The sequence below is a fragment of the Phacochoerus africanus genome, chromosome 3 (assembly GCF_016906955.1).
Source record: "Phacochoerus africanus isolate WHEZ1 chromosome 3, ROS_Pafr_v1, whole genome shotgun sequence".
NCBI lineage: Eukaryota > Metazoa > Chordata > Mammalia > Artiodactyla > Suidae > Phacochoerus > Phacochoerus africanus.
In genome coordinates, this window is record NC_062546.1 from 165,430,920 (window position 1) to 165,454,243 (window position 23,324).

General features: G+C 36.4%; 1 protein-coding gene across 1 annotated transcript in view; it reads right to left on the reverse strand.

The window, feature by feature from the left end:
• Positions 1–23,324, reverse strand: part of DNAH7 (dynein axonemal heavy chain 7) — a 275,667-nt gene that overhangs the window by 207,883 nt on the left and 44,460 nt on the right. The window contains exons 9-14 of the mRNA XM_047773110.1: positions 20,532–20,651; positions 12,523–12,706; positions 11,731–11,910; positions 8,470–8,742; positions 6,104–6,231; positions 3,910–3,988 (exon numbers count right to left, since the gene is read on the reverse strand). Coding sequence (XP_047629066.1) covers positions 3,910–3,988; positions 6,104–6,231; positions 8,470–8,742; positions 11,731–11,910; positions 12,523–12,706; positions 20,532–20,651 — 964 coding nt within the window. The remainder of the gene's footprint in view (positions 1–3,909; positions 3,989–6,103; positions 6,232–8,469; positions 8,743–11,730; positions 11,911–12,522; positions 12,707–20,531; positions 20,652–23,324) is intronic.

Here is a 23,324-nt window from a genome sequence, read left to right on the forward strand (position 1 = left end):
CCTCCTACACTGTTGGTGGGAATGTAAACTGGTACAGCCACTATGGAGAACAGTTTGGAGATACCTTAGAAATCTATCCATAGAACTTCCATATGACCCCGCAATCCCACTCTTGGGCATCTATCCGGACAAAACTCTACTTAAAAGAGACACATGCACCTGCATGTTCATTGCAGCACTATTCACAATAGCCAGGACATGGAAACAACCCAAATGTCCATCGACAGATGATTGGATTCAGAAGAGGTGATATATATACACAATGGAATACTACTCAGCCATAAAAAAGAATGACATAATGCCATTTGCAGCAACATGGATGGAGGTAGAGAATCTCATCCTGAGTGAAATAAGCCAGAAAGACAAAGACAAATACCATATGATATCACTTATAACTGGAATCTAATATCCAGCACAAATGAACGTATCTCCTCAGAAAAGAAAATCATGGACTTGGAGAAGAGACTTGTGGCTGCCTGATGGGAGGGGGAGGCAGAGGGAGGGATCGGGAGTTTGGGCTTATCAGACACAACTTAGAATAGATTTACAAGGAGATCCTGCTGAATAGCATTGAGAACTCTGTCTAGATACTCATGTTGCAACAGAAGAAAGGCTGGGGGAAAAATGTAATTGTAATGTATACATGTAAGGATAACCTGAACCCCTTGCTGTACAGTGGGAAAAAAAAATAATAAATAATCAAAAAAAAAAAAGAAACGGGAAAAAAATAAAATTACCAGATAAATAAAGAAGCACATGTTAAGACCTAATGTTGTAATGTAAATTCTCCTCCAATTAGAATAGAAAGCCAATGCGATTTAAGTCAAATGGCAATGTCATTTTAAAAAACTAAATTTGATATAATTCTATAAAGTCTCTGAAATAGTAAATATTCACAAGTAGCAAAGAAAATTATGAAAAAGGAAAATGACAGCGAGTAGGCCTGCTAAATATCAGAATAGACTATAAAGATGCAGTCATTTAAACAGCTGCTGTTCTGGCTCAGGAGTACAAGATGGAACAAAACAGACCTCAGAAAGAGTTCCAAGTACATATGGAAATTTAGTGTTAAAAAAGAGTTATGTCAAAACAGGAGTGAAATGACAAGTCATTTAATAAACTCTATTGGAGTAATTGGCTATTGATTTTGAAAGAAAATAAGAGCTCAGTTTATTTAGTAGAAGTACAGAGAAAGTATATTGTTAGGTGAATAAAATAATTTGCGGGAGTATTGATTCTATCTTTGCAAAATCAAACCTCTCTCTATGTGTGAGTGGGTTAATGTATACAGGTAGCTCTCTCAAAGCTCTTTTGAGACACATTAATTTATTTATATATCTTGATAGTAGAAATACTGAAGGAAACCTGCTACCCCATTGAGAAATGAGAAAACTAACAATTACTTGTAACTAACTGGGTTTACCTTCCCTGTGTTACATCCCACACCTTCCTGTCTCTGAAGTAAAGGCTTCTTTTTAAAAATGCTTTTAGGAGTTCCCGTCATGGCTCTGTGGTTAACGAATCCAACCAGGAATGATGAAGTTGCAGGTTCAATCCCTGGTGTTGCTCAGTGGGTTAAGGATCTGGCGTTGCTGTGAGCTGTGGTGTAGGCTGCAGATGTAGCTTGGATCTGGCATTGCTGTGGCTCTGGTGTAGGCCAGCAGCTACAGCTCCAACTGGATCCCTAGCCTGGGAATCTCCATATGCCACGGGTGTGGCCATAGAAAAGACAAGAAAGGAAGGAAGGAAGGAAGGAAGAAAGAAAGTCTCTATCACTCCAAAAAGTCTCTCTACCCTTAAAAAAAATAAAAATAAAAAATAAAAATAAAAATGCTTTTAACCTTCTTTTAAATCACTAAATCTATCATTCTCTGGCCTTCCCTTTTCATCTCCCTATCTAGTGCCATATATATATATATTCCCACACACATGTATACATACATATAAAAAACCCAATCCAAGTACAAATACTTCAGAGGAAACAGAACTCTTTAGAGGTTGATATGTAAGTTGGTTCTAATGATTTGAAATTTTTAAGTGAATAATTGAATGTACATAATTATTAGAACTTCTTTTGTAATTTCCTACCTATACAACATTTTGAATAATTTTACATGTTTTTCTGTTGTTTTGTTTTTGTCTTTTTGACTTTTCTTGGGCCGCTCCCGCGGCATATGGAGGTTCCCAGGCTAGGGGTCCAATCGTAGCTGTAGCCTGCGCCAGAGCCACAGCAATGTGGGATCCGAGCCTCGTCTGTGACCTACACCACAGCTCATGGCAACGCGGGATCCTTAACCCACTGAGCAAGGCCAGGGATCGAACCCGCAACCTCATGGTTCCTAGTCAGATTTGTTAACCACTGAGCCATGACGGAAACTCCTTTTCTGGGTTTTAAAAAATGTTTTGTTTAAATATGTTAAAATCTAGGGGGTTCCCATCATGGCGCAGCAGAAACTAATTCAACTGGGATCCATGAGGATGCAGGTTCGATCCCTGGCCTTGCTCATTAGGTTGAGGATCTGACATTGCCATGAGCTGTGATGCAGGTTGCAGACATGACTTGATATGGCATTGCTGTGGCTGTGGTGTAGGCCAGCCACTACAGCTCCAATTTGACTGCTAGACTGGGAACTTCCATATGCCATGGGTGCAGCCCTAAAAAAGCAAAAATAAATAAATAAATAAATAAAATTCTAGAAATACAAGGGTTCTATTTTGGATCTTGAGATTGCTAAAAAAGGAAAGAAGATCCTGTAAAAGTTTAATGCTCTAAGAATGGAAAAGGAAGAAAACGAAATGATGATTAACTGTTTTATATTATTTTATTCACCATCAGGTAGATGTCAAGCACAGAAGTAGCAAGAAAAATGATGTGAGACTTATGTAATATTTTCAGTACTGTAAGTCTTATGCTCAAAACATTTTTCAGCAAGACTACCACAGAAATTTTTAATGTTGACCAAAGAAAGCCTACAGAAAACAAAATAAAATATTACTTAAGAATTAAATATTTACTGACTGAAAAAATGAAGGGTGACCATGTATCTCAGGTTGCTCAAGACAGTCTTGGCTTATGCCTATCAGAATAGCGATTTTTTTTTGTCTTTTTAGGGCTGCACCCACGGCACATGGAGGTTCCCAGGCTAGGGGTCAAATTGGAGTCATAGCCATTGACTTATGCCACAGCCACAGCAATGTGGGATCAGAGCCACATCTGCAACCTACACCACAGCTCACGGCAATGCCGGATCCTTAACCCACTGAATGAGGCCAGGGATCAAACCTGTGTCCTCATGGATGTTAGTCAGATTCATTTCTGCTGAGCCACAACAGGAACTCCAGCATAGTGATTCTCAATAGTGCTCTCAAAAATACCCTTGTAGACGACTGCATTATTAGCTCCAATACTTCACCTTTCCCACTATCTACCCTTGTGGCATCCTCTCACTGACGCTATAGCCACATGACATGCTTTGGGCAACAGGCTATTAGCTAATGTGACAAAAGCAGAAACTTGCAAGGCATTTGTGCAATTGGGCTTGCTTTTGTTCTTCTACCATACCAGTAAAACATACCCAGATCGAGCCTGCTGGAGTTTGGGAGACAAGTGGATCAGAGTTGAGCTGCTAAAGATAATAACACTAATCAATCCAACTGCAAACTGGCTGACCCAACTCTGACTGAGAGAACCCAACTGACCTGAAGAAGCATCAAGGAGTGCCCAGCCTGAATCACCAAACTTCAGACATGAGCATGTGTGGGGGTGAGTGCGTGTAACTGATTATTTAAGGCCTCTCTTTTAACTTTTAGAATGATTTGTTGTTGTATTATCACATCAATAATGATCAAATCTGGGAAAAAAACACTTTACATATAAATACATGACTATAGAGAGTTTATAAATAATACCTTCATTTCCATTAGTTCTGCTGTATTTGGAGGAGTGCTAAGAGCTTTTTCAGCTATCTTCTCAAATTCCTCACATAATCTGAAACATAGACAAAACTCATATAACTAAATTTTATTCCTAAAGGTACTCCTGTATACTATTTAAATGTCCCATTACATGAAAAATACAGTATTACCTATATGACATCTAGTTAATTAAAAGCAAATTTGTGCTCAGTTACTTGTTCATTCAATACACATTTAATGATCATCCATTACATTCCCAACTACAGTATTAAGTGACAGAGATACAGAAATGTATGAGATGCAACTGCTTGTCAACCAGTTTCCAATCTAGTATAGAAGACAAAATCATGAAGAATCACTTCTAACCTATAGTTTCAAGGTCTCTACTAGAGATTTAGTTGAGATGGACACAGTTAAAATGGGCCTGTGTGCCCAGAAACTTCTAGTAATATGCAAATATTCCCTATTGATTTGGGTTGTGGGTAATACAAATAGTGAACTTACTATGAGGTTTTTTGTTGTTTTAAGAGTAGTGGGAGCTAAGGAAGTTCAGATAACATGAGTAGAAATTTCTTTAAGATTAATTGGCTGTGAGGTGAAGGAGATGGGAGTGGATGCTGATGACATGGAGGGCCAGAGGATGGAGAGATTTAAAATGAGATACCGAGGGTCCAGAGGGATGGCTGGTGAAGAGGTTGAGCTCATAGGTGGAGAGAAGAGCTGTGACTGGCTGACAGACTCTTGCCCTCTGACAATGTGGGGAGGCAGGGAGGAAGGGCTTCATGGAGAGGCGAGTTGTGACATGTAGGGGCAAGGCATTGAGGGCACTTGGATCTAATGGTTCCTGTAATAGTCCTGATGTGATCTCTGCTCATCCAGTGAGCCCGGTGAGAGGCATAATCAAGAGAAAAGAGGGAAAGCAAAACTGGCATGAGCTCAGAAGACAGTTAAGAGGCAGGGAAATAGCAATGAAATTAAAATAAGAATTTCACTCAGCATGAAACACTCTAAGTAAAAGACATTTTTACTCTTCCAGTGCTTTTAGAGGGAATGGTGTTTTAAGCTGAATATACAGTTCTGGTTCTTAGATAAGCTACCCAAGTCCTAGCCCTTTTCCCTCTTCATCCTCCCACCCCTTGCTTCCCATCCCTCACAGTATCTGTGAAAGCAACACAAACCATGCCTACTTCTTGGACTACATCATGCCATTTTCATACCACACTCTTGGCTACATATTATTTCCTCTGCCTGGAGTTCTTTTTTCCTTCAAAATGAATTCACTCATCACTTCCCCTCACAGCCTTCCTTGATTTTCCCCTCTCCTCTAACCTTCACTCTGAAAGGAATTAATTATTTCCTTCTCTACTGTTCTACCCCTGTGGTTCAGTACAGCACTCATGGCACCCTGTTGTAAAGTACTGGATTGGACGTCTCCTTCCGCTTTTACAGTGACTTTCCTTCAATGTTTTGTCCATATTCAGTCCAAGTCTCTAGAGCTGTGCCGTAAACGAGGCATCCTCCAGGCTTCTAGACAGGCTATGACCTATTTTTTCTTTAATGTCATAACTATAAAAATATTGTGATTATTCTAGGGTTTAATTCCATGTAACTGATACCAGCAAAGAGGTTCCTGGAGCCACAGAAACACCAGTGTTAGAAAACTAATCAAATGTCTTATCTTAAATAAACAGGCTTTCTGCTTTACACCTTAGCATTCTGTGAGTTTATTAAACATGAGTCTGTTTTCCCAAACATCTCCAGGTTGGACAACAAATGAATCTGTTGTTAAGGTAACATTACCATGGCCTCGAAGGGTAAGTACAGTAAAACAAAGTACCAGATTTGGGATCCTTGACACCTACTGTGTATATCTACTCTGAAAACCCACTCTGTGTATTGATTACACAAAAATGTAGAATTAGAGAATGTCCATGTGACTTGTACAAAAGATATACAAACATATTTTAATACCATCCTAAGTCAGACAATTGGGAAAGCACATTCATGATGGGAAAAAATTACTAAATATTGCAAAATAACAGAGCCATGTAGAAATAGGTTTAGCATTATCTTTGCTTTTAAATCATTTAGGATACTGCTCTAGTCTATTACTTTAGTTGAATGACAGTGAATTCTATTTATGTCCCCCCCCTCCAAAATAAAAAGATAATCAATATCACATAAATACCTTGTATTTATTTCCTGATGGTCTCTGAACATTTTAGCTATAAGTTTTCCACAAATAACATCTGCTCGCTTCACCAAAGCTCTGATTAATTCCTCACACCGCATTTCAAACATTCCTAAACGAATAGTCTGCAACGTTAGATATTAAAAGTTTAATAAACATGAAATGATAAAAGATCCTTACAATTTTTCCTTTTTCATCATATCGATTTTTGTTGTGTGATTTACTATGATTTTTTTAATATGATGGAGGCAGGGTTCTGTAAATATTTTACAACTATCTTCTGGGTAATCACCTTGAACATTGTACTTGGACGCTAATTCTATTTCAGTATAATAATGGACATAAAAACTCTGGAAAACTGAGTTATTGCTACATAGATAGCGCGGGATTTAAATGTTATATTTGCTCTTTACAAAAAAATAATGCATGTTCATGATAGCAATTTTGGAAAATATACAAAAAGGACATGATCCGCCATCATGTTGCATCACTAGTGACAAGATATAGTTCCTCCTGCTATACAGCAGGATTTCATTGCTTATCCACTCCAAACGCAATAGTTTGCATCTACTAACCCCAAGCTCCCAGTCCATCCACTCCCTCCCCTTCCCCCTTGGCAACCACAAATCTGTTCTTCAAGTCCATGAGTTTCTTTTCTATGGAAAGGCTCATTCATGCCATATATTAGATTCCAGATATAAGTGATATTATATGGTATTTGTTTTTCTCTTTCTTTCTTCACTCAGTATGAGAGTCTCTAGTTCCATCCATGTTCCTGCAAATGGCATTATTTTGTTCTTTTTTACTGCTGAGTAGTATTCCATTGTGTATATATACCACACTTCTTAATCCATTCATCTGACAATGGACATTGAGGTTGTTTCTTTTTTTTGGCAGCATTTATTTTTTATTGATTTGAATTTAAACTTTAGATTTAGCAAACAGTAGATACCAAACTGACTTTGATATGTCTAGTGGATAGGGGAAGAGTTTATTCTTTTTTTTCTTTTATTATTCAAATGAATTTATCACGTCTGCAGTTGCATAATGATCAAAACAATCCAATTTCACAGGATTTCCATCCCATAGCCCAAGCACATCCCCCAACCCCAAACTGTATCCTCTGGAGACCATAAGTTTTTCAATGTCTGTGAGTCAGCATCTGTTCTGCAAAGAAGTTCAGTCTGTCCTTTTTTCAGATTCCACATGTCAGTGAAAGCATTTGATGCTGGTGTCTCATTGTATGACTGACTACACTTAGCATGATAATTTCTAGGTCCATCCATGTTGCTAAAAATACTGGTATTTCATTCCTCTTAATGGCTGAGTAATATTCCATTGCGTATATGTACCACATCTGGATCCACTCCTCTGTTGATGGAAATTTAGGTTGTTTCCATGTCTTGGCTATTGCAAATAGTGCTGCAATGAACATTGGAGTACATGTGTCTTTGTGAGTCGTGGTTTTCTCTGGATAGATGCCCAGGAGTGGGATTGCTGGATCAAATGGTAGTTCTATGTTTAGTTTTCTGAGGAATCTCCATACTGTTTTCCATGAGGTTGTTTCCATGTCTTGGCTATTGTGAATAGTGCTGCAATGATTATACAAGTGCATGTATCTTTTTTAATGAAAGTTTTCTCTGGATATATGCCCAAGAGTGGGATTGCTGGGTCATATGCTAGTTCTATATTTAGTTTTCTGAGGAACCTCCATACTGTTTTCAACAGTGGTTGTACCAATTTACACTCCCACCAACAGTGTAGGAGGGTACCTTTTTTCCACACCCTCTCCAGCATTTGTTATTTGTTGGAGTGAGGCCATTCTGACTGGAGTGAGGAAGTATCTTATAGTAGTTTTGATTTGCATTTCCCTAGTAATTAGGGATGTTGAGTATTTTTTCATGTGCTTGTTGGCCACCTGTGTATCTTTTTTGGAGAACTGTGTGTTCAGGTCTTTTGCCCATTTTTCACTTGGGTTGTTGGTTTTTTGCTGTTGAGTTATTTAAGTTGTTTGTATATTTTAGAGATTAAGCCTTTGTCAGTTGCAACTATTTTCTCCCATTCCGTAGGTTGTCTTTTTGTTTTAAAAAATTAGTTCTTGATATTTTTGAGAGATCAAATTGAATAAAGTACTTAAAAGTCAGGCCTGTAGTACAGAATTTCAGCTCTATGAGCACAGGAACTCTTCTGTCTATCTCCATATATCCAGAGCTTACCACTATTTCTGGCACATAAGAGACTAAATAGTTTTCTGTTGATATAATGGTCTAATTCTTTCACTGTATGGTCTAGAAACATACCCCAATACAACTGGGAAAATATCATTAGGTACAAAGAACAGTTGTACAAAATGGGTCATTTACCTTTCTAGAGGTATACTGTATCTCTTCTATTAGTTTTTGGTATTTGCGAATCTCTTGTATTATCTTCTCATAATTATGATTTTCTGCAAGGAAAGCGTCAGCATCTTGCTCAGCTTTTCTAGTAATTAAGAAGTCATACTTGTCATAGAGTCTGAGGTGCTCAGTGGGTGCCACACTCTCATGCATAACTACCTCCTTAATCTTTTCTTTGTGAGCTTCGACAATTTCATTCAGAATTATTGGCTTCAAGGTTGTTGGTTTAGACTTACTTTCCTAAACAGAAGGATAAAAACAACATGAGTTATTTAAAATATCTTAAATTAACCATATCATTTAGCTTTGTAAAAATGCCCATCCTGGAGTTCCCTGGTAGCTCAGCAGGTTAAGGCTCCAGCATTGTCACTGTTGGGGCATGGCTTCAGTCCCTTCCATATGTCACAGACATGGCCAAAAAAAGATGCCCATCTTCTCATATTGCTATTTTTTTAAATTCACAAAGTCTTTTGGATTTTCTAATCTATGTATAGAAAGATATTCAATCTAATCAGAGCGGTTTTTTATTAAAAAAAATTTAACACCAGCTTAAATTTTACTTATTATTATTTAAATGTTATTGGAGTGTAGTTGACTTACAATGTATTAGTTTCAGGTATACAGCAAAGTGAATCAGTTTTATAAATATATATATAAATATAAATATATAAATATATATAATATACATTCTTTTTTCCTCATATAGCTTATTACAAAATACTGAGTACATTTCCTTGTGCTAAACAGTAGGGTCTTGTTAATTATCTATTTTGTACAGTAGTGTGTATATGTTATTGCCATCCTCCTAATTCCTCCTCCTATCTAGGTTTCATATAATGTTTCGTTTTTCTTTAAGACTGTCTAGGTGTATTTTGTTTTTCATTTTGGATGAAAGAGCAGTCATTTGAGAATATACACAAAATAAGAGAATACAAAACCAGCAAAACCTACATTTTATTTGTGCAATTGTACATGCCATTTTAAAAGGTATTGCTTGCACTGTACTTTATTTTTAAAAAATAAGTGAGTTCAATGTCATATCATTACACTCTTTGATCATAGTACTTCTTCACCTTGAGGAGTAATGTAACTAGAAGAGAGAAAGATTGTTTATTCATTCACTGACCTCTGATCTTCTGTGAACAGCAACTAGAGCAGATTAAAATCCCTAGTTACAAAATGTGCATTCTGCTACCACCATTACAATAATGGTGGGCAAGAGTTTTAAATAAGCAAACAAGTCTCAACAGCTTGTCTCCTTCTCTTTTCAAATAAGAGGACAAGCAAATGTGCCTACATGGTTTATTATCTTGAAACAAGTTACACCATACACACGCACCCGCACCTGCACCCACACCCACATTCTACTTGCCATACAGAATGAGGGATTTTTAATTGTAACAAACAAAAATCATTGCCAATAGTGGATATTCTACAGCTTCCAAATTGAGAATATCAAAGGATTCCTTAGAGAACTGGGTTAATTTGTTCAGATATCCAGCATGCATTTACCCACTATGCCTCCTAGTGGGCATTTCAGGAAATCACAACTGGTAAAAACTAGATGCTTCATGAGAACATGTCTGAATCCCACCATCAACCCCCACCTCACCCCCAAGGACATAGTAGATGCTTGGTGTCATCCTTTCCAAAAAAGGAACTTTAGGATAAAGCAATATTTATTATGCACTGTAGGCAATGTGAAATTTTTAGATCTAATATGAAGCACATTAAAAGAATATTTCTTAAATTTATTAACAGCCTGTCAAAATTTCTAAAGCCTATAGATGAGCTATCTTTCTTAAAAGAACTGCACACTGGTATTTAATAGCTCTACTACAAAGTAAGCTTTTGCTGTGAATTATAGTAAGTTCCTATCAAGAGTTAAGAGAAATTTTGTATATGGCTACTCAAATGTTCAAAAGCACATCCTATTATATCATGAGATGGTGATGTGTTTGGACTCATGACACTTTAGACTTTTGCAGGTTTTCCTTCCTTAGGGGAAAGTGTATTTTAATTTCACTTTATGTTTCTATCAAAGATTGTGATAAGAAACAGCTACATGAATTCCAGTTCTGCAGTTGCTGTCAAAGATCATTGAGACCATCCTCAACCATCTTCCTCAAAGTACCATCTATATCACTTGTTTCAGAACTTGACTGATTTCCAGAATCATTTAGAGATATTTATCTTACCAGTATCTATTTCTGACTACAGATTGACACTGTAAATCTTTGGTAGTGGTGAGGGGATTCCTGGATTTGTACTTTTAAAATATCACCACATGGTGCTGGTATATAGGGTTTTAGAATCATTACCCCAGGTATAATGCCCCATGGAAGACCTATCTCTCAAAATTTGATACCAGAAAAAATAAACTGAGCAGTCTAAAACTTGTCATATTTTCCTCTTCACTTTGGAAACCAGGAAGCTTAGAGCTATATTTTATAAGAATAAAATCCTAGCAACTGTAATTCATTTTGATTATACTTTTCTCCATTTTCAACTTTCTCTAGGACCCCTAACTTGTTTTATCAGTTTCATAAACTATGAACTTATGCTTAATTAAGCTATGTCTAGTCACTCTTGTGGACATGTAGGGTATAAATAGAAGAGAAAAGGATACAATAGGTGAACTGGAATTAAACAAAAAACAAAGTAAATAGTAAGTTTTTGACATACTTCTATTGATGGCAACATGATGCATGGATACCCCAATAACAACTACCTAGTTTAAAACACATAAATATGCAAGGAAAAATGCCAAATATAACTTTTATAATGCATAGTTAAGGAAGCAAAATAATAAGAAAACATGAATTAGGAGGTAACTGTGTGTGGATGTGAGCAGCTGCCCTGGACACTCTGCTGATCCCTGGAGGTCTAAGCTTTACCTTAATGAGTCTGAAGGTATAATGGAGGTCAACAGCATGGTGTAAGTGCTACAGCAAATGCTCACCGACTGCTTCAAATCTGATCCCAACTTTAACTCTTTCCCCTCAGAAAGTCTTTAGCTAACTTCAATGGAAGACTGGTCTAAGACACTGGCATATCAGAGAGGCTAGTGAGAAAACAGTATTTTTTGAAACTAAAGTTCCTTATAAGCCACTGTTACTAGGCCATTTATATTCTGTAAAGCAGAAGACATGTCTACACCTTTCATAAGTTATTTGCATTAAATATCATCATGCAAATTCAAGCAATCAGAATATCTTTGTGACTTACCCACTTGGAATACAATTTGGTTTCAACTCTTGGCACAAAACTGACAGCCTTAATCATGACATCATAAACGTTTAGAAGGATGTGTATATAGTCATTGAACTCAGGTTCAAACTTAATGGTGTCATTATCAAGAATCAGCCTCATGACAAAACCTGGATGTTCAAAAGCTCTAACAGAATCCTGCAACAAAGAAGTTATATACATATTATAAAGTAATGAATTGTGATAGTCTCAGGAGTGCACTGGTCTCAATTAGGATACATGGGAACTCACCTTTCCTTTTAGGACATAGACAGGTATGCTGAAGAGGGGCTCCACCAAAAAAGGGCAAGAACCATTCCCAGCTAGATTTGTTGGTATCTAGTATCCACTGGGCCTACAGATCAACTATAGTGTTAAGATTCCAGAAAATGGAAGACACGCATAACAGTGGGGCTCAGAATCATGCAAGAAGGAGTCGAGGAAGGGAGCACTCAAATTCCCAGGCTCTGCTCACACTGTAACAGGATCTTCTTCTAGAAGGAAAAGAGTTCCTAGTAGAAACCTTTTACAGCTATTTCCCAATTATGGGAATTTCACTTATTTCCACTAACTTCATAAATATGATGATAATTTATCCTACATATGCAGGTTTACACAAGGTCTTCTTTTTTAAAAAAAAAAAGATAAATGCAATAGGTCTAAAGTTATACTTTCTGTTCTCCTACTAGTAAAGGTTATTTTATCACTTTCCACTTTAAAAGAATTGAAAATAAACAAAGTGGTGTATGAGTACAACTGAACCTTACTTACCGGGGGTTGTGCAATTAAGTCTGTGAAATCTTGCATGGAAACCAAAGCCAGGTCCTGCAGCTGTAAAGTCATAAGTGCAGCAGCACAGTTGAAAAAAGATTCCAGTTTGGCACTGCTGTCACCAGTTGGCAATAACTTTTTTTTATTACCTTGGTAATAAATATTCTGTACTTCTGGAAACCACCTTGAGAGAATGAAAGACTTTTAAAAGTTAATACTTCCAGTGAATTACTACTTCTACATTAAGCACTAACAGTAACTTCTGGACATCCAAAGGTCTTCATAGAGAGGGATATTGCTAAGTGACATTATCCACTCTCCAAAATGTAAGCTCTAGCATATTTCACTTCTCCTAGGAAAATAAATTTTAATCATAGCCAATGGAAAATGGCTTAATGACACGATGCTGTGAGAAAAAGATAAATTTAACTTCTGGAACCATGATTCCTGCACTTTTTGAATAAATATGACAATTAACTTTATTGGATATTACAAGATACTACTTCCCAGTCTCTGAAATGTTCTTCAGGGAATGGATTTATTAGTTTAAAGCTAAAATGTGATTAACTGAGGAATTCCCACTGTGGCACAATGGGATTGGTGTTGTCTCTGCAGTGCCAGGACACAGGTTTGATTTTCTGGACCTGCACAGTGGGTTAAAAGACCCAGTGTTGGCACTGCGACATGGGTCATGACTGTGGCTCAGATCCCATCTCTGGCCCGGGAACTCTGTATGCTGCAGAGCTGCCAAAAAAGGGAACTCTGCATACTTCAGAGCTGCCAGAAAAAGGAAAAGAAAAAAATGTGATTAACTGATGAAATCAATGGAAGGTTTATTCAGTGATTAACTGATCAAATCAATGGAGGGTTTATTCAGTTAAACCCACTTGGTATTTTACACTATTTTATTAGTTTTACAATGACTTGAAAACAAGACACAAATCAATGAAATCAAGTATGTTATTTTCTTGTGCTCCTTAATGTGATATCAGTTAACTGATTTAAAACAAGTTTCAAATGTGTATGCATCTTTGAAATAAAAGGAAAACAGTAAAATTCATATACAGACACATTATGATAACAAGTGAAGTTTTCAGTTTACAAAACCTCTCTCCAACACTACAAAATTAGGGAATATTGGTACCTCTTTCAAAAGAGATAATGGTGAGTTTTTAAATAGGGAGTCTATATAAATTCAGGAGTTACCAGAATTCTCCAAAAGAGACAACTTTTCAACAGACATATTCATCCCTTTAAGAAATATGTGTTTAGTGTCTACTCTGTGCTAGGGACAGTGTCATGGGAGATATGAAATGATATGACATCATCCTTTCTATTTTATAATAATGAAGGCAATGTATCATAGCAAACAGCTTTGATGTCAAAGGATAGAAACATAATTTTCTATTTGAGTAATACAGAAGGGTTTTATAGGGAAGAGGGCAATTTCACTGAAGAATAGATAAAAATGAGATGAGACAACCCTGAGAAAAGGATCTGAAGTAAAAGATAATAAGAACAATATGAAGGAGAGATAGGGCTAATATAGCTGATCATTTCACTGTCTATGATAGAGATTATAGGCTAGAAAAGAGGAATAAATAAGTGGGGAAATCTGGAAGGAATTTTGCAGAATTTGGGAGCTAAACACAAGAACTTGGGACAGGCTCATTCTCTATGAACACATGGCAGATCCTTCTGCAGAGGGGCCTCACCATTAAAGCAATAGGTAAAAAGAATAAGTAGCAAATAGTAAGTAGATAAGGGCAATGCCATATTAAGGAAGGGGACTGAAAATTTGCCAGTAGTTGAGGCAAGAGAGGGAACAGTTCTAGGGCTAGAGAACTGGAAAAAGGGCAAATAACAGAAAATACATTTAAAAAAGTATTCATGCTATCATTGTCTCAAAAATACTTAGAGGGTTCCCTATTACATACAAAACATTTGGGTAAATATTACTCAGTCCTAAAGGCGCTTATAGGATAGTAGAGGGGAAAAGGCATATGCATAAATACATATTGTAAAATGAAAGTTTAATAAAAGAATAAACTATTAGAGGCATTCAGAAGGAAGGGATCACTTTTGATCTGGTAACAGTAAAGATTTCATGGAAGAAGGGTCAGTTGGGCTGGGTATTTAAGGGCATGAGGTAAAGTTTCTCCAGGAATGAGTTTCATTAAGTACTATAAATAATGTAATGCATATATATTTTTAGTGAAGTATAATTGACATTATATCAGTTTCAACTGTACAATGTTAAGATTAAATATTTGTATATACTGCAAAATGATCACAATAAGTCAACTTTGGTCTCTATATAAAATTTAAATTTTTTTTCTTGTGAAAAGAACTTTTAAGATTTACTCTCCTGGCAACTTCTAAATATACGCTATTATTAACTATAGTCACCATGCTGTAGATTACATCTCCATGGCTTATTTTTTTATAACTGGAAATTTGTACATTTTATCCTTATTCACCAATTTGTCCACCTCCCTACTCCCTTCCTTTAGCAACTACTATTCTGCCCTCACTATCTATGAGCCTGGTTGTTGTTGTTGTTGTTGCTATTTTAGATTCTATGTATAAGTGAGAGCATATGGTATATTTGTCTTTCTGCCTGACATTTTTCACTTAGCATAGTACCATCCATGATGTTGCAACATTTTCTTTTTTTCTTTTTTTTTGTCTTTTGTCTTTTTTGTTGTTGTTGTTGCTATTTCTTGGGCCGCTCCCGCGGCATATGGAGGTTCCCAGGCTAGAGGTTGAATCAGAGCTGTAGCCACCGGCCTACGCCAGAGCCACAGCAACTCGGGATCCGAGCCGCGTCTGCAACCTACACCACAGCTCACGGCAATGCCGGATCGTTAACCCACTGAGCAAGGGCAGGGACCGAACCCGCAACCTCATGGTTGCTAGTCGGATTCGTTAACCACTGCGCCACGACGGGAACTCCTACAACATTTTCTTTATCTATTCAGCCACTGATAAACATATAGATTGCTTCCATGTTTTGGCTTATATAAATAATGCTCCAATAAACATGGAGGTTGCATGCATCTTTTCAAATTAATGTTTTCATCTTTTTCAAGTAAATACCCAGAAGAAGAATTGCTGGATCATATGGTAGCTCTATTTTTAAATTTTGTAGGAACTTCCATACTGTTTTCTACAACAGTTGTACCAATTTACATTTCCGGCAAGAATGCACAAGGGTTTCCTCTTCCACACATCCTCATCAACACTTGTTATTTCTCATCTTTTAGATAATAGTCATTCTAAACAAGTGTGAAGTGATATCTCTTGTGGTTTTGATTTGCATCCCCCTGATAATTAGTAATGTTGAGCATTTTTAATGTACTTGTTATTTTTCTACATGGCTTCTTTTGGAAAAATGTCCATTCAGATCTCTGTTTTTAATTTAATTGTTTTTTGACAACACATCATATGAGTTCTTTACATATTTTGGATATCAACTCCTTATTAGATATATAGCTGCAAACATTTTCTCCCATTCAGTAACTTGCCTTTACATTTTGTTGATAGTTGCTTTTGCTGTATAAAGTTTTAAATACATACATTATGTGTTTAAAATATAAAATCATGCTAATAGTAATAATTTATTTTATAATAATTTATATAATTATACTTTATTCCTATAATTTATTTTTAATAATTTATATAATTTATAATAAGGATAAATTATGCTAATAGTACCTAGGGAAAAGTTTCTTATTCTGTTTATATCCCCTTAACCTCTCATTCGATCTGATACAATTATGTCTGCAAAGATGACAATGCTGAGTTACAGAGTTTAAGTGGGGAGCAACTGAGCAATTTTCAGATTTCCCTGGAATTCCCATCTCAGAGATGGAAGCAAACAATAAGTAATTAATTATTTAAAAAAATCAACAGTTGGTTAAAAAGTAGAACAAAGACTCTACAAATTTACCCACTGGATAGATATTTAACAGTGGTAAGTTACAGTAACAGGCTAAAGTATGGTTTGCAGGCTAATTTTATAAGTTATACTCTTTTTAACTTAACATCACTATTTCTACAGGCATGGCCCAAGATTAAAGTTTTTTTCAGAACTGAGAATGGAAAAGATAGGTTAGATCCAGGTTGCAGAAGACCTTAAAAGGCAGGTTAGAAAATTTGGACAGTAAAAGGTAGGCACTGAATGAGGGATATTTTAAGATTCATCTGGCAGTGGTTTGTAAGCTATGTGGGAGGATAACATGGGCTTCCAAGGATAGTAGCAATGGGAATTATGAGAAAGGCATACACATGGAAGATGCTTCCAAGAGAGGATCAAGAATAGCTGGTTTCATAAAAGGAGTCTTGATAAATTTACAGTGACTGAAATCAGACAAAATTAGAAAATCAGTAACAAGAATGCTATGGAAATTCACGACTATGTGGAAATTAAACAACACAGTCCTAAACAAGGAATGAGTAAAAAAAAAACAAAAAACAGAAATTAGAGAATAATTTGAGGTGAATGAACATGGAAATAGCATAAATCAAAATTTATGGGATACAGAAAAGCAGTGATTAGAGGGAACTTTATAAATATATTAAAATATATATTTGCAGCAACATGGATGGAACTAGAGAATCTCATCCTGAGTGAAATGAGCCAGAAAGACAAAGACAAATACCATATGATATCACTTATAACTGGAATCTAATATCCAGCACAAATGAACATCTCCTCAGAAAAGAAAATCATGGACTTGGAGAAAAGACTTGTGTCTGCCTGATGGGAGGGGGAGGGAGTGGGAGGGATCGGGAGCTTGGGCTTATCAGACACAACTTAGAATAGATTTACAAGGAGATCCTGCTGAATAGCATTGAGAACTTTGTCTAGATACTCATGTTGCAACAGAACAAAGGGTGGGGAAAAAAATGTAATTGTAATGTATACATGTAAGGATAACTTGATCCCCTTGCTGTACAGTGGGAAAATAATAAAAAAATAATTAAAAAAATAAAAATAAAAAATAAAATATATAAAAAATCTTAATATCCTAAATTTCTACTAGAAATTAGAAAAATAAGAGAAAACTAAACTCAGAACCACAAGGGAAGAAATAAAGATCTGAATGGAAACAAACAAAATAGAGAATAGAAAAATAGAGAAAATCAATAAAACCAAAAGTTGGTTCTTTGATAAAATCAGCAAAATTGACAAACCTATAGCTAGACTGACAAAGGGGAAAAAAAGAGAGCAGATTCACATACACAAACACTATTTGAGCTAATAAGCAAGGTTGCAGGATATAAAATCAACATACAATAAATAAATTGGACTTCATCAAATTTAAAAATATTTGTGTTTCAAACAACACTATCAAGAAATGAAAGAACAAATTTCATAATGGGAAAAATATTTGAAAAGTGCAACTGACAAGGGTCTAATAAAGTACTCAGAATATATAGTCAGTCCTCCATATCCATGGGTTCCCCATGTTGGATTCAACTAACTGCAGATTAAAAATATTCAGAGAAAAAAACTCCAGAAAGTTCCAAAGGCAAAACTTGAATTTTCTGTGTGCCAGCAACTATTTACATAGCATTTATATTGTATTTGCAACTATTTACACACAATTTACATTCTATTTAAATTTTATTAGTAATCTAGGGATAATCTGGAGGATATATATGGGTTTATTAAAATACTATGCCATATTATATAAGACTTGATCTCCCATGGATTTTGGTATCTGCAGAGGCTGGATGGGGGTCCTGTAACCAACACCCCCACGGATACCAAGGGACAACTGTATAAATAACACTTACAATTCAAAAAGTCATAAGTGAGTACAAAATGAGTGATGGCTTGAATATTTATCCAAAAAGATAAACAAACAGACAATAAACATGTGAAAACTTGTTCAACATCATTAGTCATTAGGGAATGCAAATAAAAACCACAATGAGATAGCAGTTTACATCCACTAAGATGGCTATAATAAAAAAGATGGACAATAGCAAGTATTGGCAAGAATATAGAGAAACAGAAACCTTCATACATTATTGGTAGGAATGTAAAATCTTACAATCTCTTAGGAAAACATCATGGCAGTTCCTCAGAAAGTTAAATATGGAGTTTTCACAAAATCCAGCAATTCCACTCCTAGGTATACACCCGAAAGAACTGAAAACATATGTTTATACAAAACAAATGTTCATAGCAGAATTATTCATAATAGCCAAAAAGTAGAAACAACCCACACTGATGAATGGATAAACAAAATGTGGTGTATCCTATAATGGAATATTATTTGGCCATGAGAAGGAATAAAGTATTGATATATGCTATAACATGGATAAACCTTGAAAACATTATGCTTAGTATAAGAAGTCAGACATAAATAGCTATCTACATATTGCATATTATGTCATTCCACTTAGATGAAATGTCCAGAGTAGGGAAATCCATAAGGTCAGGAAGTATATTAGTGATTTCCAGAGGCTCGTTGGGAGGTGGGGAGAGATCAAAACAGAACATAAAAAAAGGAAATAGGCACAGGGACACAGAATAGAGACTTACAGAAGGTGGTAGTGATAAACCATAGCAGTCGCTGAGCAGAGGATGAAGACTAAGATGTCTGGGTCTGGCGCAGATGTAATAATTAGTCATTTACTAATTGTTTCTCCACTACAGAGAGCTGATGTTCTGCCTTTCAGCCAGGATAAACACATCTGGCTCACTATTTAAAGTATGGTCAGAGGGTTCTTAGAATCAATCAGGAGGCATCAAGAGATACAGCTCATCAATCTACATCTCTTAGAAAATTATTTAATAAAGATTTATCCTCTACTCTTTACTTTGACACCCAGTCCACTAAAATTTGTAGTGGAAATGTATTCTTGGAGCATAAACTTGAAATTATAGACCAAGATAACTTATTCTGTCCTTACGAGGTCATTTTCTTCTCTGCCATTAATTACGAAGTTTCATTCTGCACTTCTCCTCTATTTTTTACGTGAACTAAATACTAATATTAAATAAAAATCCAAAGTTCTTTCAAGTTATGTTGGACAAAGAATTTGATTCTAACATATTAAAGAAGAAAAATATAAAGATTTAAAGTTTTAAACTGTCAAGATACATCTCTAAGTACCTTTTGGAAATTATGAAGACATACTGGAGATTCATGTACTCTGTTTTCTTAAATTTGATCTAATTTTAATGTCCCATCTATAACAACCTAATGACTCATGGACAGAGACAACTTTCCTGTATTGTTTTGGAGAAAATTTTCTGGCACCAGCATCAATAATATACTGTATAATTAGTACAGTAATATATGTGGCTATCCCACTTTAGAGGGCCAAGATGATGTTTAATTATCATTTGATCTAACCTCTCAGTAAGATGGTAAACTCCTTAAAGAATATATTTTCCCCACCTAATCATTAAACTCTTCTGCATACCCCATCCAAAAACAAAATGAAATAGGCACAGCACCTTGGGTGTATTAATAGTAGATATCAAAAAAATACCTGGGGAACGATTAGTTGACAATCATTTCCCCATGTTATCCAACCCTCAGAGCAAAGGGGGGAAACCAGACACTGAGAAAGAACTGTCAATTATAACTATTTTAGTTTCTGTATAAACTACACTAGACATTACAGAGCAGGCAGTTAACGAAATCATGTTTAATTCTGATTCGTAATCAGAAATGATTACAAACTTGTTAAAATGAGACTTTCTTGGAACTCCTGCTGTGGCACAGCAGGATTGGCAGATCTGGGAAGCTCTGGGATGCAGGTCGATGCCTGGCACAGTGGGTTAAGGATCTGGCATGGCCGCACCTGCAGCTTTGTCTGTAGCTGCTACTTGAATCTGACTCCTGGCCCCAGAGCTCCACATGCCGCAAGGTGGCCAAAAAAAAAAAAAAAAAATGAGACTTTCTCAAAGAAGTAAGACTGCAATAGCCCACCAGTGATGTTTTTAAATTTATGTTTTCCTACATGAAATTTCAAAACTTTACATTTTAAGTAGAGTTTCTTTGGCAGTTTCCATGTGTCTCATGACAATGGTCTGAAAAGTCGACAGCTCTAATGCATCCTGGCGATTGTGAAATTCTTCTACATCAACCAAACGTAATTTTCTGCAAGAGATAAAAATAATGGAGATTTAAATGAGAGGCATTTTTTCTGTAGATATTTTCTTAAGTGATCCCTTCTTGAAAATGATATTCCTAGGTTTTATCATTAAAATTTGTTTTATAAAAATGTACAACATAAGACAATTAAATTTAAAAATAATAAATTCAACAGGAAAACTGTATGATATTATGAGACTGTGCTGCGCAGTAGAAAAAGGATATAATAACTGAAATTTGATGGATAGTTTAGCATGAATTCTGCTTTCAAACTGAAACAGTTACAACAGGAAAAGAAAAATGGCTCAATGTTTATAGGGTCCACTTCTCCTAAAGCAAAAACTGCACACTTTCTTTTTTTTTTTTTTTTGTCTTTTTGCTATTTCTTGGGCCGCTCCCGTGGCATATGGAGGCTCCCAGGCTGGGGGTCGAATCGGAGCTGTGGCCACCAGCCTGCGCCAGAGCCACAGCAACGCAGGATCCGAGCCGCGTCTGCAACCTACACCACAGCTCACGGCAACGCCGGATCGTTAACCCACTGAGCAAGCACAGGGATCGAACCCGCAACCTCATGGTTCCTAGTCGGATTCGTTAACCACTGCGCCACGACGGGAACTCCAAAAAACTGCACACTTTCTGAAAAGAGAGCAACCCTGGATACTGGGGAACTGTGAGGTGGGGGAATTCTCACATCTAATTAAAACCCAGTGTATAAAAATCTTTTGAACTTGTCTGGTTTTGAGTTTTTCAGAACACACAGTGTTTAGTTCAGCCAACAGTTTTTAATACAACTCCTATTCTGATTACAACCACTATGATCTTTGTTATATAAATGCTTTACTCTGTTAATATATACACTTAGTTATATACATGCTTTACTCATTTTAGTTAAGCTCTGGCAGCTTAACTAAAATGTAAGAATATTACCTATTAGTATCATTGTGAAATTCACTCCAATTTAACTATAGATCCCTTCTCTATTAGAGGAATTACTATTTAATTTCCACATGATTAAATGATTTCAGTGTCATCTGAAAGATAGTAAACACTATTAAGAACATCTTATTTTTTACCTAAAGACCAATGTAAAATACTGCTTAGTAAACAAAACACCTTTCACATATTTATGTTGCTTTCATGAACAAAAGTCCATCTTTTAGATTACAGTGCATTCAGTATATAACATCGATGATAACACTGGGTCACAAAGTAGGTATAACCATTGCTGGAGAATCTTTGGCGTTATTCTGAACAACTGAACAGTTTAAAGCAATGTTTTAAATAAAATACTTCTAGGAGTTCCCATCGTGGCTCAGTGGTTAATGAATCTGACTAGCATCCATGAGGATGCAGGTTTGATCCCTGGCCTTGCTCAGTGAGTTAAGGATCCAGTGTTACCGTGAGCTGTGGTATAAGTCGCAGATGTGGCTCAGAACCTGTGTTGCTGTGGCTGTGATGTAGGCCAACAGCTGAAGCTCCAATTCAGCCCCTAGCCTGGGAACATCCATATGCCACAGGTGCAGCCCTAAAAAGCAAAAAACATAAGATAAATAAATAAATAAAATACTTCTAAAATGTAGCATAAGGGCACATAATAAACATAATCTGCTCTCTTCATGCTTCTTGGTCTACATTTTCCACATGAGTTTATGTTTTAAAGCTGTAGCTATAAATCAGCAGCACTGAGTAAGAGCAGTTGCTAGGTAGGGCAGGAATTTTTTCACTCTGCCTCTGAGCAACCAGATCAACTTTCCCTGCAGTTTGTCAGTGTTTGATTTAGAGACAGAATTGTAAGCACAGGCTACCCATCTTTCACGTTTTAAGATTGATAGGCCTTTACAGAAGTTTTACAATACAACTTGCCCATGAAATCTCTGCAGATAACATTCCCTGTTTGGTCAATAGGCTGAACTGTTAAGAAGATGGGAAAAATACTACCAGACACTGGTCCTACTATCTCAGGACAACTCCTACAATAATCTAAGCAATAGAACAAGAGTTTTAATGACTGGTTTAAGACCATAGAAAGAGTCAGGAGAAGGAAGATTACTCAACCAAATAACAGCTCCAAATCACCCAGACTGTGACCCTCAGGTTTCTCTCTGAACTCTTCCTAGTTCTTGACATCTCCTCCAGCAGATGGCACTTTCTAGAGACTGTGCTGTCAAGTCAGGGATCCCTCGCACCCTCACACCTCCTCATAGGCTGATGCTCATCACAGCCTGAAACCCACATGGACCCTTGGGCCATCACCGATTTCATGCAGGAGGGATTTCAATAGTCTTGGCCCTACACTCTGGACTCAACACTAAGTCAGTCTCTGACTTGAATCTCCAGCTGTCAAAGCTCATCTTACTCTTCACTTGGCCCAAGTTGCCCCTCAGATCCCACTCCAAGTAGACATATTTCTTGCTTGCTCCATGAATTTAGAAACATGTTCTGTTCTTGCCAGTTGTCCTCTTTACAATCAAAATAGCACATGCTAGGCAGTGCTCTGCACTTGATTTCTGCACTTACTATTATATCCCAGAGACCTTTTCATACTAGCACGTTGATATTTTTTTCACTTGTATTTTATAGCTGTGTAATATTCCACTCTGTGAATGTACCATCACTTATTGAACCAGTCCACCATCAGTGGTTACTTAGTAGGTTCCAGGCTTAGACTCTTCAACAGCA